Genomic DNA, 15518 nt, shown 5'->3' with positions numbered 1-15518 from the left:
TTGGATTTTTTTGGTGCTATAAATATGGCCAATTTATTTCTGGTTAGGTCTTAACAGTTAAAAACGTTTAGAGCATTTTGAATAACAGCAAGTATATATACAGAAAATAAACAGGAAGATGGATGGTATTAAACAAAAGGCTACCTTTTTAAGTAACACCAACTCTTGCCTTTCTTAAGGCTTTCTATGGCACATTAGACAGGTGCTGCAGTGAGATGGTCAGTATTAAGATTAGGTTAATCATTTCCCAGGTCCTTATGTACCACAGCAATCTGCCCATAGGAATAACACTGCTCAACCTGTCCTTGAACAACACGCTGTGTGTGTGTGTGTGTGTGTGTGTGTGTGTGTGTGTGTGTGTGTGTGTGTGTGTGTGTGTGTGTGTGTGTGTGTGTGTGCGTGCGTGTGCATACAGTACATGAAACATGCACTGCACTGCTTGTTCCTTCGTCCTCCTCATCTTCCTCATTTTGGGACAGCAGAGTGAGGGTCAAGAGGAGGTCAGACCACATGCAGATGACAAAGGACATGACCCGTTTCAGGGGGCAGATCACTATGATTTTGCCATCGTGTTGTCGGGCACAGAGTCACAATGCTACTGGCATTTTGCTCAACGGACCAGTCAGGTATACTTGACCTACATGGTAAGTTTGATTACATTCCGAAGTGGAATTTGTTTTCCTTTTGAATTGATGAGTTGTCACTGTCTCCTACCTAATGAGTGATGCTGCAAGCGTGTATATTTGTGGTTCAAATGCAGATAATGCACATTTGAAAGGAACTGAGATATTGTAATAAGTGAATCACAACATGCACTGACCTTGGCTCTCCCTTTGCTTATCACAGCGATTGTACATTTCACTTATCTCATCTGTTTCTTTGCATTCTTGGTAATAACAGTGCTTTCATGAATGGTCAACCTTACTAAAAGTTTTAAATAATTGTATAATATTATATTCTAATTTACTGCTAAGAATTTATGATTGTATGTTTATTTCAAAGTCATATAAAAAAGCATTTGCTTTACTTGCACATCTTTAAGAAAAAAAGTTCCATACTGGCTTACCACTTATAATTATGTTATTATGATATTATGATATTGATACAGTGGTATTGCTTGATGTGCAGGTTCAGTGGGTGTCTGGGATGATGACAGACAGACAGGCTGCAGTGTCCATTCTGTCCCCTAAGGGCCTTCTTCTATTCTACACTGATGATCTGAAGGGCCAGATGAGCTTCAGAGCAAAGGAGTCAGGTAGAGTAAATCTCTAAGTTGACATGATAATGGACAATGTTTATAAGCTAATCTTAGGGCACGAGTAACTTCTTATCAGCCCATTTCTATCCAATGAAACTGAATGCCCAATTTATCCTCAATCAACCTTTAGAGACTGATCTAGGGAAAAGAGTCTGGACCAGTTTGAATCCTCTTACTGAATAATAGAATGGATAAGAATGGGAATTTGCTATAAGAAAATTATATTTATTGTGTAGCTTTACAGTCTTTCTTTCTCAAGCCACACCTTTTGAAAAAACAAACAACAAAAACAGGTTTTTATCAGATGTGTTTTGCCAACACACGGAATCGTTTTGGAGATATGCGAGTCTTTCTGAACTTTGGAGTGTTCTTTGAGGAGTCGGCTGAGATCCCGAGGGAGAGTGCGATGGAAGAAGAGATTCTGAACAGCACTTTTTCCAACATTGAGGTGCAGAGGAAACATTTCTACTAAGCTTATAGGAATCTATTTCACATTATAGTGCTAATTTTACATTCTTTTCAGAACATTACATTGACTGAAAGTCACATATTTTATATACAAACCAGATCCCAAAAAAGTTGGAACACTAAACAAATTGTGAATAAAAACTGAATGCAATGATGTGGAGGTGTCAACATCTAATATTTTATTCAGAATAGAACACAAATCATAGATCAAAAGTTTAAACTGAGAGAATGTATCATTTTAAGGGAAAAATATATTGTTTCAAAATGTCATGGCGTCAACAAAAAAGTTCGAACAAGGCCATTTTTACCACTGTGTGGCATCCCTCCTTCTTCTTACAACACTCAACAGATGTCTGGGGACAGAGGAGACCAGTTTCTCAAGTTAAGAAATAGGAATGCTCTCCCATTCATGTCTAGTACAGCCCTCTAACTGTTCAATTGTCTTGGGCCTTCTTTGTCGCACCTCCCTCTTTATGATGTGCTATCCTTGTTATCCTCGTCCTCTCTGGTCCGGGTGACATGGCGTCCCAGTGTTCCATAAATAACTTCAAATCGTGACTCATCTGACCACAGAACAGTCTTTCATTTTGCCACACTCCATTTTAAATGACCTCTGGCCCAGTGAAAAAGCCTGAGCTTGTGGCGTTTGCTTAGAAATGGCTACCTCTTTGTACTGTAGAGTTTCAGCTGGCAACAGCGGATGGCACGGTGGATTGTGTTCACTGACAATGCTTTCTGGAAGTATTCCTGAGCCCATTCTGTTATTTCCTTGACAGTGGCATTCCTGTTTGAGGTGCAGTGACGTATAAGGGCCCGGAGATCACAAGCATCCAGTAGAGTTTTACGGCCTTGACCCTTACCCACAGCAATTGTTCCAGATTGTCTGAATCTTTTGATGATGTTATGCACGGTTGATGATGATAACTTAAAAGTTTATTTGCTCTTTTACACTGGGTAACACCATTCTGGTATTGCTGCACTATCTTTCTGAGTAACAATGGTGGAATTGATGATCCTCTTACCATCTTGGCTTCAGAGAGACACCAACACTCTGAGAAGCTCTTTTTATACCCAATCATGTTGTCAATTAACCTAATTAGTGTTCATTTGTCTTCCAGCTCTTCTTTACATGCTCAATTTCCTTTTTACAGCCACTTATTGCTACTTGTTCCAACTTTTTTGGGATTTGTTGACACGGTGAAATTTTGAATCAACATATTTTTCCTTTAAAATGTTACATTTACTCAGATTAAACTTTTGATCTGTCATCAATGTTCTATTACGAATAAAATATTTACATTTTCCATCTTCACATCATTGCATTCAGTTTTTATTCACAATCTGTTTAGTGTCCTTTTTGGAATCCGGTTTGTATGTTTACCCAAGAATCATTTGTAACTGTCATTTATTCCGTAGGTCATTTCAAGAAAGATACGACTTCAAATCCAGCACATGTGGCACTTCTATAACATAGCACGCATGCACAGAGGGGCTGACCTCTACCTACTTCAGTCCAAGTCCAGCTACGTGAACACCTGGTCTGCTCTCCAGAGCCTCCTCATCGTCCTGACTGGATACATGCAGATCTTCTTCCTCAAACGGTTCTTCCACACACAGAGCAACCGATCCCGCTGCTGAGGCAACACAAGACCTCGTACATTTCAACCAGCTTGTTATATAACACACTGGAAAGAATTTCAACTAGCTACTGTTGGCCCAGTATGGTTCTCTAATTGAGATTTTAAAAAATTTAAGACATTTGTGTTGCATTCTGTGAAAATATTTACAATAGTATAAAATGAGAAGTACTTACTGTATCAGATCTAGTGTGTACCATTTCGAACACAGCACTAGTGTGAATATCCATCTAGATCAGGGGTAATCAATTAAATCTTTCCGCGGTCCATTTTTGGCAGATAGCTCAGACCTTAGGTCCGGGTCCGCGGTGGCGGGGGGTGGCGAACGAAAGTTGTTGAGCGGGGAGGGGCGAACGTAACACTCAAATGGGTGGTGAACGTAACACTCGTCTGAAAATAAATTCTCATCATTGACAATAACAGAAAATATGGCAACCAGTAAAGACTTAATTTTAATATACTAAATGTAGTCAAGCAATGAGACCGTAATTCATCTCTTTTGAAGACTGAGTGATCTCATTCTCTGGAAGTTGTCACTTCAGTTTGGAAAGGTCTGCATAACTTTATATAAGAAAAGAAAACAACCTTGACCTAGGCTACATTTTGCACATATGATTTTTGGAATAATGTCTAATAACCTCTTCAGTAAAGCACAATTACTTGCAATCAAACTTCTCTTATTTGTGGCAAAATGCCACATCCATTATAAGCAAATTTGCTGAACCCTCATTCTATTCGATTCAGTATTTATCTGGATCTGAATCTTGAAACTCTTATGTTCTATAAACACTATAAAGCCAGCAAAACGTGATACAAAACAATATATCTGTAGCTGATATGTCAGTCTTTTATTTCAGTCTGTTCTGTAGCGATAGTGAACGGAACAGTTTTCTGAGTTCAGGTTGCATAGGGGGACAGTTATTGCTCCTGCACGCCCTTCTACTTTATGTTCGCTAATCTCTTTAGATTGTTTAATGAATTACTGAAGATTAAGAGAAAATAGAATAAAACGTTTTCGGGAAACATACGGTTTCTTTACTGTTGAATAATTATAGCAAACATTTATTTGTACTTGTTCGTTTAACGATTTTATTTGTTGTAAGTTTGCTCTAAGACACATCACTAATGTCATATTCTGATCAGAAGGCCGGTGTTACACCGAATTCTGCGACCGTCGAATTTTGTGACCGCAGAGGGCGCTATTTCGCAGTTTCAGTTATGGCGCATTTCCACTAGGGCCTGCTTGGCGCGGTACGGTTCGATACGGGTCGCTTCGCAACGGAACGGTACGGTCGCGTTGTGTTTCCATTACAATGGTGAACCACCCCAATGTGGGTGGAGTCGCTGTTGGCGCGCGGGTTGTAGTGTCGTGACATCATTTGTATGCGACCACAACACCGGCACAACACCCCTTAACAAATAGCATTATTGTATCTTATTTATCTTTATCTTCATTATTGTATGTGGTTGCTCTAATTATTGATAATAATTTGGTATTACTCAAACAGGCTGAATACACCCTGCATAAAAAGCATCAGTCATACAATCAAATGAAATCAAACTTTATTATGAAATAGATATTTAAAGTACAACATATGTAAATTATAGTTATAGTTTTAAAAAGTGCAAAAAGCAAATATATACGTATAGCTTTATATGAAATAAATATTTATAGTACTACAAGCAACATTTTGTGTGCTTTTACTGGCGTCTGTCTCGCATGGTGTTCACAAGTTCGCCAAGCACCCCGAGGAAAGCCCGGTTGAAGGAAACATTTTCCGCCAACTCCGCTCGCCTCGTCAATGGAAGGGGAATCTTGAACGTAAAAAATAACAAATATTAAACACAAGTATTCCCGTGAAAGCAACAACAATATAGCGTAACTGCACAAAATGTGTAGCACGTCATCGCTGCTATGGCTACAGCTAACTAGCAAGGCTAAGAGCTAGCTATTGTACAGTAGTGACTGTGGTGGTAACATTAACTACAAACACAGCTCTAAATTCCTGCGTTTACAATAGATGCGTTCATATTACGTTCATATTACATCTTTTACGAGCCTAGTAGTAAAACTGTGAAATCACAATACACTCACCATTCTCCGTGGCCTCCAGCACCGACATCGTCGTGTCCAGCACGTTTTCTCTTCCGTTACTGGCTGGCCGGTGACCGTATACGACATCCATTTGCTGGAACCATTTCCAGTCTTTGCGGTTTGCTCCGCTGCGTCCGTTATGGTCCTTCACCGCCCGGTAATCGCGTTAAGCTTTTTTAGCTTGGACCGACCGGCACTGCTGAACGGACCGCTGGTAGCCATGAGTGGCCATTAGCGCGGAAACATCGCTAAAAACCTTTACATTTCTAGTGCCCCCGTCCAGTTCACCCTGGATTTTTTGATCGCTGATTATTAACAGAAAGGTTTGTATCTCGGCGTTTGACCAGGGAACAGACTTCGCTCCTTGGGTTTTAAAAATGGCTGAGGAGTCCATAGCATAGCGGAGGAGTCGCTCTCCTGACGCACCCTGTGACGACACTCCCTGGCCAATCAGTGTCATGCTGTTCCTCCACGTCACAGAACTGTACCGCTTCGGAACGGTTAGAACCTCGAGCGAGTCGGTACGAAAAAAGTACCCAAAGGGGCCGGCTAAACGGGTCCTGGTACTAATGGAAACACTCACAAACCGACCCGTATCGAACCGTACCGCGCCAAGCAGGCCCTAGTGGAAATGCGCCATTAGTTTCAGTTCACAGGCACGAGCGCTTTACGAATGCTGTGTAAGCTACGCCGACGCGCTTTCTTTTCTCGTTTTGCTGCTGTCCACGAGCCAAAATATGAGAGATGCGTGTATTTACATTTTATGTCGTCTGTTAACAAGAATGTTTCATTACAACATTTTTACACGTGACGACAGGAGTAAAGTCAGCCAATACATACGCCTGACAATAGCAAACTTTTCATAAGTAAGTTATGTAAGCTGCTGTCATTTGGACCTCATTCCGAATGGTAATTATACACTTCTGAATAAAATGTTTAAATATAGTCTACTAAACGTTTTTGCTATCACTGTTTTCTGTTATTGTGGAGTCACAGTGGGTGATGTGTTTCCATGGTAGATGTGACAGATGTACCTTGGCATGGGGTCACCAGTTCTTAATGTGACCCCACTGAATTTCCACCTATAATCATTTTGAAAACAGCCATGTCTTTCCTGGTGACCTACCATCCCTTCACCTTAATTAGACAGAAAAAAAAATTATGAATGGAATGGACAAGTGCACTTTGGAATAGGGGTCACCGATTCTGACGGCTGCTGTCTAAATATGTGACTGCTGTCCATCTCCATACAAACTAGTTAAAACCCAACCAAATGTTTTCAGGTGACTTACCATCCCTTCACCTGTTAGCCAAAGAAAAACATTCATGAATGGAGTGGACAGACTGACCGTGGCATAGGAGTCACCCATTCTGACAGCTGCCAACTGGATCTGTGACTTTAATGTATCTTCAAAAAATATTAAAAGATCGTTTTAAAAACGTTTTAGTAGACTATATTTAAACATTTTATTCAGAAGTGTATAATTACCATTCGGAATGAGGTCCAAATGACAGCAGCTTACATAACTTATGAAAAGTTTGCTATTGTCAGGCGTATGTATTGGCTGACTTTACTCCTGTCGTCACGTGTAAAAATGTTGTAATGAAACATTCTTGTTAACAGACGACATAAAATGTAAATACACGCATCTCTCATATTTTGGCTCGTGGACAGCAGCAAAACGAGAAAAGAAAGCGCGTCGGCGTAGCTTACGCAGCATTCGTAAAGCGCTCGTGCCTGTGAACTGAAACTAACTGAAACTGCGAAATAGCGCCCTCTGCGGTCACAAAATTCGACGGTCGCAGAATTCGGTGTAACATGTGTTAACTGCTTTGGAAGTAAGTTTATCCATAAATGTATGCTCTTCATATGTAAATGGGAATAATTCTCAATGGAGAATCTATCCTTAAACCATGCAATTGAAACAAAAACTGTTGTTTGTGTTTCCTGGAGAGAGTAACATCTCATCCTCTGACCTTCTTGTGTAATATTATTCTGTAATCCCGTATTCATTAATAAATTATATGACAATGGTGTCCTAATGCTTGATGAATCTTTGTTCATTATGAAACAGGCGAGACAGGCCTCGGAAGTTTATGCCAAATAATAGTCTGTGACTAGAAACTGTAATGACACGTTGTCTTTCCATGAGGGAGCTTGTCAGACTTTAGTCTCTTTTAAAAGGCTCTTCAGTCCTGAGTCTATGGTGTGGTTAGTAGTATGAGGTAAGTTAACTCGAGAGGAGGAGCATGACACCACAAACATTGGGGCTCTGGTTCCTCTCTTCCGTGACGGGTGTGTTAAGACAAGAGGCTTACGGTTCACGGTAAGTAGCCTAACGTTTCATATTTTATAATGCTTTTGTTGAACTACACACGTTGGAGCCCGTGTTTTATCAGTGAGGAGAGATATTAGTCGTCCTTGCTGGAAGTCTGATGGTTTTTGCTCTTGACTTACTGGGACTTACTTGGGGCTTTTTCGGCTTTTTCTTACCAAAAAAATTAACTACTATGACAAACGTATTTTTGCTCATTTGTCTTAGATTACGATATAAAAGTGTATGTAAATGTTGATGGTGTTTTACGTGGTGAAACCACAGAATGGAGTACACTGTGAAACGTTTTGAACTTTTGTTGCGGTTTCAAAAAGCGAAGCTGATTTAACTCCAACTGCAAGCAACTTTCGCTTCTCCCTTAACCCGTGTTAGTCCCAACGGGATGTCAAAAGCGGAGCTGCTTTGACCCGGGCAAACTAGTGATCAGTTCTTTATAGCGATCATTTAGCTCATTTTGCTGTATTACAGCAGTCAGTTTTGTCTTTAGACGAATGTCAGTATGTGAAACAAGAAAGCATAAATAAGTCACGAGTCTTTTCCAGTTAAGAAATTTCAATAACTGCCGATTAATTTCGGTTCTCGTTTAGCAGATTTAATAACGGTAACAACCATGACTAAAATGATTTTGTGGATCTCTAAAAGAGTAACTTTAGTTTTTTTCTGAAAGTGTTTATTTCCATCGAACATGTTATTGATGCAAATAGAACTGCAGAGTAGAACAAGATAAAGTAGGGCGTTGACATGAAATAGTTTGTGTGGTGGTTCTGTTACTGACCCATTTAAAGTGCACGCCTCACCTTTATGGCTGCGCTTCATTTCCTGCAGCAGTCATGGACCTCATAGAGCCCATCCTGGGAGTAGCGGAGAGACTGTACTCCCTGTGTGGGGAGGTTAAAGCCAACAAGCAGCGGTGTATGCGGCTGGCTAACCGTGTGACTGTGCTGGCCAACCTTGTCAGAGCCGTGAAGAATCAAGGTCTGGGCAAGCAGCCCGAGATGGTGCACAGGGGCCTCCAGGAGCTCAAACTCACCCTGGAGTCAGCCGAGGATGTGGTCCGCAAATACGCCTCGTCCAGCTATCTGAAACGCATCGTTAAAGCGTATGGTCTGGGCGAGGAGTTCGGGTATCTTAACGAGCGCCTGAACGACGCTGCGCAGCTGCTCTCCCTGGCCTTCCAGGTAGAGCAGCGAGAGAAGATAAACGAGGTCTTCAACGAGACGACGAGGAAGAAGGAGGATGCCAAGGACAGGTCATGTGACTATGAGGACTTCCAAACTCGTGAGTCTCTATAGGCCAATAATGTCTTTATTTATTTATATTATTATAATCACACCCTTTCGATGTGTCCCAGTATCTGAAGAAAAACACTATTTGGAAAGACTATATATGATGCAAAATTAAATATTACCAATGCTTTTCTCAGTTTATGAAGCAAGTAATGTTATTTCCCTGTGTGTGTGTGTGTGTGTGTGTGTGTGTGTGTTATATATTTATATAAATTTTTTATGCATAGTACTCAAGTCTTTAGCACAGGAGAACCAAGGGACCAAGGAGAGTGTGGACGCTGTACACCTTACGGTCCAGCAAACTCAGAAAGAAGTTCAGGACATCAAATGCATGCTGGAATCGTGTAAGACAAAATATGTGCATTGAGCTTCAATCATGATTTGGTTCATGACATTGTGGTTATTGTCACACTTTGAATTTCACTGGGCAAGCCTGGAAGCTAAATGATTCAAAATAAGCAAGTGCTTTATTAAATGTGTGCCTTGTTGAATGTATGACAGTGACAAAGCCCAGCGTCTGTCTGCCGGACATTAGAGAGATCAGACCTGACGAGCTGACCTATGACCTTCCCATCGAGCCAATTATGACGTCGGACAATTCTGAAGTCTTCAAAGGAGAGTACAATAAGTTCACTGTGGCCATCAAGAGATATATAAACCCATCGCGTACCAATCCAAAGTAGGTCATAATCCCAGTGGATCTTTTTTGTTTGTTTTTTCCTCAGCATATACAGTGCATCCGGAAAGTATTCACATTGCTTCACTTGTTCCACATTTTGTTATGTTACATCCTTATTCCAAAATTAAGTTGCCAATTGTTATTTACAACCAAATTGGAATTCGTCTTTTCCGGATTTACCTATCTGTGCAGTGAGAACACACACACACACACTAGTGATCACTAGGGGGCTGTGGTACACACACACACACACACACTAGTGATCACTAGAGGGCTGTGATACACACACACACACACACACACACACACACACACTAGTGATCACTAGAGGGCTGTGATACACACACACACACACACACACACACACACACACACACGCACACACTAGTGATCACTAGGGGGCTGTGGTACACACACACGCACACACACACACACACACACACACACACACACACACTAGTGATCACTAGGGGGCTGTGGTACACACACACGCACACACACTAGTGATCACTAGGGGGCTGTGGTACACACATGTCCATAGTGTGGGCAGCCCTAGACCCGGCGAACGTAAGTTGTTGAGCGGGGGTGGCAAATGTAACACTCGTGACGGAGTGTTTTTTTCAATAGCCCTGAAATAAATGCTCCGTTTTTTTTTTTTTGGTCCGTATCCAGTTAATCAGGAATGAGATTGGGTCCGGACAGGACTGCGTTCGGGTCCGGATCCGGACCCCCAGTTGAGTACCCCGGCACTAGACCATCAGGGAGGTAAATTGATTAAATTAAAGTTTCCCTCAAAATTCTATACACAATACTCCATAATGACAAAATGAAGAAAAATTTTACATTTACATTTTTTGCAAACTTATTAAAAATAAACATCAAAAAATCACATGTACATAAGTATTAACAGCCACAGCCATGACAGGTGCATCCTGATTACACTTATCCTTCGGTTGTTTTGACTTGATTGGAGTCCACTTGTGGTAAATCCAGTTGATTGAACATGATTTGGAAAGGCCACAGCTGTCTATATAAGGTCCCGTAGTTCATAATGCATGTCAGAGTACAAACCAAGCCATGAAGTCCAAGAAATTGCCTGTCTCAGAGGTCTTCAGACTTGTATCGAGACACAGACCTGGGGAAGGATCCAGAAAGACTTCTGCAGCACTGAAGGTCCCAATGAGTACAGGCCTCTAACATCTGAAAATTGAAGAAGTTTGGAAACACTGGGACTCTTCCTTGAACCAGCCGCCTGGCCAGGAGGGCCTTAGTTAGGGAGGAGACTAAGAACTCAAGGGTCACTCTGACAGAGTTTCAGCATAACTCTGTGGAGAGAGGAGAATCTTATTGGACAATAGGGCTGAACGATTAATTGCATTTGCGATAATTTCGCGATTTTTTAAAACGCGATTGTCTAATCGCACAGGCTGCGATTTAAACTGGTCACGTGACTTGGGAGCGAGCCGAGCCGAGGACGAACGGAGCAAACCCGAGCAGGAGGCAGGGAGGTGAAGTTAACACAGCGCACTTTAACTTGTTGCACAATGGCTTCAGGCTCGACAGAAGCTGACACTACTGAAAGTCTAATACCAAAGAGGGGCAGCACATCAGATGCTGCCTGCTCATCGTCAGGTACTGTGTAAAACGTGCCTTGCTACTGTCGCTACTACGCGAGGAAACACTACAAACCTTCTTCAGCATTTAAAAAAACACCACAAAGCCTCATATTTGTAAGGCTAAAATGCCAACCAGTGCTGCATCTTCAAATACGCAAAAGTGTTTCTCTGCGCTTATTACAGCTTTAGTATGCGGTGAGCAGCGAAATACCGTAAAATCACGCATATAGGCGCAATAAGATTTAAAGCGTGGATGAATCGCGAAAGCGCGGATAGCTTGACCGCGGTCCAGCAGACAGGGTTCACTGACCGAACCGTTTGAAAGTGTAACTCCTTATGGATATAATTGGAAGCGGCACGCTGAAATAACTCGGGCAGTAACGGAGTTCATAGTGAAAGACATGATGTCCGTTAATGTAGTGAACAATCCCGGCTTCATGGCTTTGTTAAAGACACTGGATATGCGCTACCAAATGCCCTCACGCACATATTTTAGCCAAGTTGCTATACCTGCAGGGTTGCCAACTCTCACGCATTGAGCGTCTTAGACTAAAAAGTTAGTAGTTCGCTCTGGCGCCAACCACAGGCGATCGATCGATCACGATATAATAATAATAATACTTAAATTTAGTCCATTTTTTACACACCCCCCCCCCCCCCGGCAACCCTGTATCTGAGCTGTATAAAAAATGCCGAAACAGAGTTTCCTGAAGTGGAACAATGGAAAAAAATCGCGATTTTAAATCGCAATCGCAATTTATAGATAAAAAATTGCAATTAGATTATTTTCCAAAATCGTTCAGCCCTATTGGACAACCATATTTCTCCAACATTCCTGTATGGTAGAGTGGCCAGATGGAAACCACTCCTCAATAAAAGACACAAGATGGCTCGTTTGGAGTTTGCCAAAAGGCACCTGTTAAAAAAAATTATCTGGTCTGATTTAACTCTTTGGCTTGAATGCCAAGCATCAGATCTGGACATGTACATCCTTGAAGAATACCTGCTCCAGAGTGCTCTGGACCTCAGACTGGGGCGAAGGTTCATCTTCCAACAGGATCCTATACACATCCCCAATGACAGGAGTGGCTTCAGGACAACTCTGTGAATGTTTGAGAGGTCCAGTTAGAGCCCAGACTTGAATATGGGTGCACTGACACTCCCCATTCAACCTGATTGAGCTTGAAATGTTCTGCAAAGAAGAATGGGAGAAATTGCCCAAATGTAGGTGTGCCAGGTTTATGGAATCATACTCAAAAATACATGAGGCTGTAATTGCTGCCAAAGGTGCTTCAACAAGGTACTGAGCAAAGGCTGTGAATACTTGAATGTACATTGTCATTTTTATTTTTCACTTTCAAAATTCCAACAGACTGTATTCACTTTGTCATGGGGTCGTGGGTGTAGAATTTTGAGGGGGGTAATTTTGGAATAAGGCTGTAAAATGACAATGTGGAAAATGTAAAGTTCTGTCAATACTTTCCAGATCCACTACAGTCTTTCATGATCAACCAAAACTGCCCTTCTAACAAACTCGGTGGCTTGGTTATCCTGCTCTGGTCTGAATTTCTTCATTCATTCTTCATTCATTCAATTCTGCCCAGTAAAATAAGGAGGATTTTCAATAAGGAGGTGGAGACGATGAAACGCTTTGAGTCCCCTCACATCTTGAGAATGTTTGGCATCTGTCTCCAGAATGAGCAGGGTATGTTGGAACCTTCTCTAACCCTTTTTTCCCATTAACAGTGTCTTTGAATGTTTTGTTACATTTAGTTGCTTCAGTATGGATGACTGTTAAGGGTTTTTTTTTTTTTTTGTAAAACTCTGATCCTATAATACAAAAAAACCAAAACAACCCACACTTGCTGCTACTATTGGTCCTTGTTGTTTTTATGTTGCAGGACCACTCCAGAACTATCTGATCGTGATGGAGTACTGTGAGAAGGGCAGTCTGAGGCAGGTGCTGGACAAGACCAGCAAGCTGCTCTGGGACCGAAAGATCCGCATGTGTCTAGACGCGGCCCACGGCCTTTACAGGTCCAGACCCGCTCCTGCCTCTGCTCATTGCTTCCTGGCCCTTTTCTCCTTTTAAGGCAACCTCTTCAGTTAGGGCCTGCCTGAGCCCTGGGGTCAGAGGAACCGGGCCCATTCCTACTCTAGTGATCTAATGTCACTAATCCATACAGAGCTGCTCATTCCGCCTTCTCCCCACTGCAGGCTGCACCAGTCGGAGGAGAAGTTTAAGGTGCACGGATGCATCACCAGCAGCAAGTTTCTGGTGGCAGCTGGTTACAGAGTTAAGGTATCGTTCTCCAGTGGGTCGTTTTCTTCATTATGTCATGACCGCTTTCACAATATAACTTTGTCCGTGTTAATGGTTCAAAGGTAATCTGCTTTTGAAATTATATTTGTGCCTTGTCTGAATTCCGCATTGAGAAGCACGTGTACTGCAAACGTTCATTTTGATGAACAAGACAGACGGTTTAATAAAAGTGATGAGTGCTATGATCACTTATTATTTGAAATCTAGTTGGTGGGGATTAGTGGCACTTCCTAATCATGGTTTTGTGTTTGGTGTGTATGTCTTTGAAGCTTGGAGGCTTTGAGCTTTCCCAAACAGAAACATCTCTAAAGAAGAACAAGAGCAAGACCACCAGCTTAATGGTTTACGCTTCTCCACAACAGCTACAAAACCTCAATCATCCATATGACAAGGCCTGTGAAATCTACAGGTCAGCAAGTCTACAGGCCCATGCAACAAGGCACAGACATTTTAGTTGATTGCTTACTGCACTGTGTAGTACAATTTAGTGTAGTGACTGTTTCCTTTACAGTTTTGGCATTGTCCTGTGGGAGATCACCACACAGCTGCTCCCTTTTAAAGGCATGTAGCACTCGCATCTTGTACATTGTTCATTTATGAAAATGAATTCGTACCAATTGAATTTCCTTGACTTAATACGGGTATTTGGACGCACGTTGGTAATCACCAATAAGGAAAACTACAATCTAATGTGTAAAATATTCAAATGTAACTCCAGTCCTTTCAGTGTCTCCTATTGATCATGTTTTGCATCTAGATTGTCCATCCCACACTAACATGGTGTGTAAAGAGAAAAAGATGGAGCCGCTACCGAAAGACTGTCCTGGTCGCCTTGGGGAGCTCATCAACGCTTGCCGCTCGTATGAACCGTTCCACAGGCCTAACGCTGGAGGTACAGGGCTTCGTTTGTGCAGTCTTTCAACTAGGTAGTAGTTTTGGAGATGGCAGCACGTTTTTGCACGTGAGAGGGGAAAGTCTGTGTTCTTCTTTTAAGAAATTACCTCCTCACAGGAAATGGCGCGTGAACTGTGCAGATGTGTAAGCACATTTGTTCCTTATGAAGTTTGCCTTTGTGTTTCTTTTGTGCAGTGATAGTGGACCAGCTACGTAAACTGGCCGAGCAGTACGAAGATGAATGAAGGCACGCTTTCTCCGTAGAGCCACACCGGCTGGAACACAGACCTACGGCTGGAACACACTTTCAGATGCTGTGCATGTATTAAGGTTCACTCCACAGAACTTTACTCAAAATCTTTGTTTTCTTTTTTGTCAGTCTTTTTTTGACTGATCTCTCATTTTGTTTAATTCTGTGACTTGTGTGTTTGTACCTCAGGAGGTTTGGTTTAAAGTTAAGCCTGGTACGAATTTCAGTATTACAGTCCATAGCACATCTTTATAAAGAAACCCGCACACTTTTAGGACAAGAAACTGCAACCCTAAATTAAATGTAAAGATGTTTACTGTCTTTTGACATTTATGCCTGTTTGTTTGACCTGCCTTGCACCTTGATAAAATGTGCCTGATGGGACACAAATCATTTGAATTAAAAAGATTCCGCATTTAAGTTTGTGTTTAAATGACGGCAGCTTTGTGAAGTGTAATATTCACTTGTCTGTTCTAACAATAGAATATGGTAAGTAAGTAGCAGACCAGCGAAGAAAAAGATTCAGTACGTTCATTCAGTACATGTTTTGTTATAACTTTAAATAAAAAATAGAAGTAATTTGTTTATTTTATTGATATACTGAGGCGTGAGCCTAGCATATTATGTTTCATTAAACACAGTATTTTCTTTATTTTATAATCAATACTGTATGTAT

The 15518-nt window shown here is 41.5% G+C and overlaps 2 protein-coding genes across 3 annotated transcripts; both read left to right on the top strand.

The window, feature by feature from the left end:
* The first annotated feature begins 425 nt into the window (after window positions 1-425).
* Window positions 426-3604, top strand: LOC143527628 (transmembrane emp24 domain-containing protein 6-like). Its single transcript, XM_077022937.1, has 4 exons — window positions 426-644; window positions 1129-1255; window positions 1552-1706; window positions 3143-3604. The coding sequence occupies exons 1-4, from the start codon at window positions 426-428 to the stop codon at window positions 3362-3364; spliced, it is 723 nt and encodes a 240-aa protein (XP_076879052.1). The 3' UTR covers window positions 3365-3604.
* A 4023-nt stretch (window positions 3605-7627) lies between these two features.
* Window positions 7628-15438, top strand: LOC143526806 (mixed lineage kinase domain-like protein). 2 transcript variants are annotated; one of them, XM_077021473.1, is made up of 11 exons: window positions 7628-7785; window positions 8620-9072; window positions 9308-9424; window positions 9582-9759; window positions 12980-13080; window positions 13277-13412; window positions 13593-13677; window positions 13968-14107; window positions 14210-14259; window positions 14456-14590; window positions 14788-15438. In XM_077021473.1, the coding sequence occupies exons 2-11, from the start codon at window positions 8625-8627 to the stop codon at window positions 14835-14837; spliced, it is 1440 nt and encodes a 479-aa protein (XP_076877588.1). In that variant the 5' UTR covers window positions 7628-7785; window positions 8620-8624; the 3' UTR covers window positions 14838-15438. The 2 variants fall into 2 exon arrangements, with proteins under 2 accessions (XP_076877588.1, XP_076877589.1); XM_077021474.1 differs by having other exon boundaries at window positions 7670-7785; window positions 8623-9072.
* The last annotated feature ends 80 nt before the right edge of the window (window positions 15439-15518 follow it).

Source organism: Brachyhypopomus gauderio, chromosome 11, assembly GCF_052324685.1.
Source record: "Brachyhypopomus gauderio isolate BG-103 chromosome 11, BGAUD_0.2, whole genome shotgun sequence".
Taxonomy (NCBI): domain Eukaryota; kingdom Metazoa; phylum Chordata; class Actinopteri; order Gymnotiformes; family Hypopomidae; genus Brachyhypopomus; species Brachyhypopomus gauderio.
This window is presented reverse-complemented; position numbering and strand designations above follow the sequence as displayed.

Coding starts and splice junctions, on each gene's coding strand:
- LOC143526806 (XM_077021473.1), top strand. CDS start 8,625: ATGGACCTCATAGAGCCCATCCTGGGAGTAGCGGAGAGACTGTACTCC. Junction 9,073..9,307: donor CTATGAGGACTTCCAAACTC/GTGAGTCTCTAT, acceptor TTTTATGCATAG/TACTCAAGTCTTTAGCACAG. Junction 13,413..13,592: donor GCGGCCCACGGCCTTTACAG/GTCCAGACCCGC, acceptor TCCCCACTGCAG/GCTGCACCAGTCGGAGGAGA.
- LOC143527628 (XM_077022937.1), top strand. CDS start 426: ATGCACTGCACTGCTTGTTCCTTCGTCCTCCTCATCTTCCTCATTTTG. Junction 645..1,128: donor AGGTATACTTGACCTACATG/GTAAGTTTGATT, acceptor CTTGATGTGCAG/GTTCAGTGGGTGTCTGGGAT. Junction 1,256..1,551: donor CTTCAGAGCAAAGGAGTCAG/GTAGAGTAAATC, acceptor CAACAAAAACAG/GTTTTTATCAGATGTGTTTT.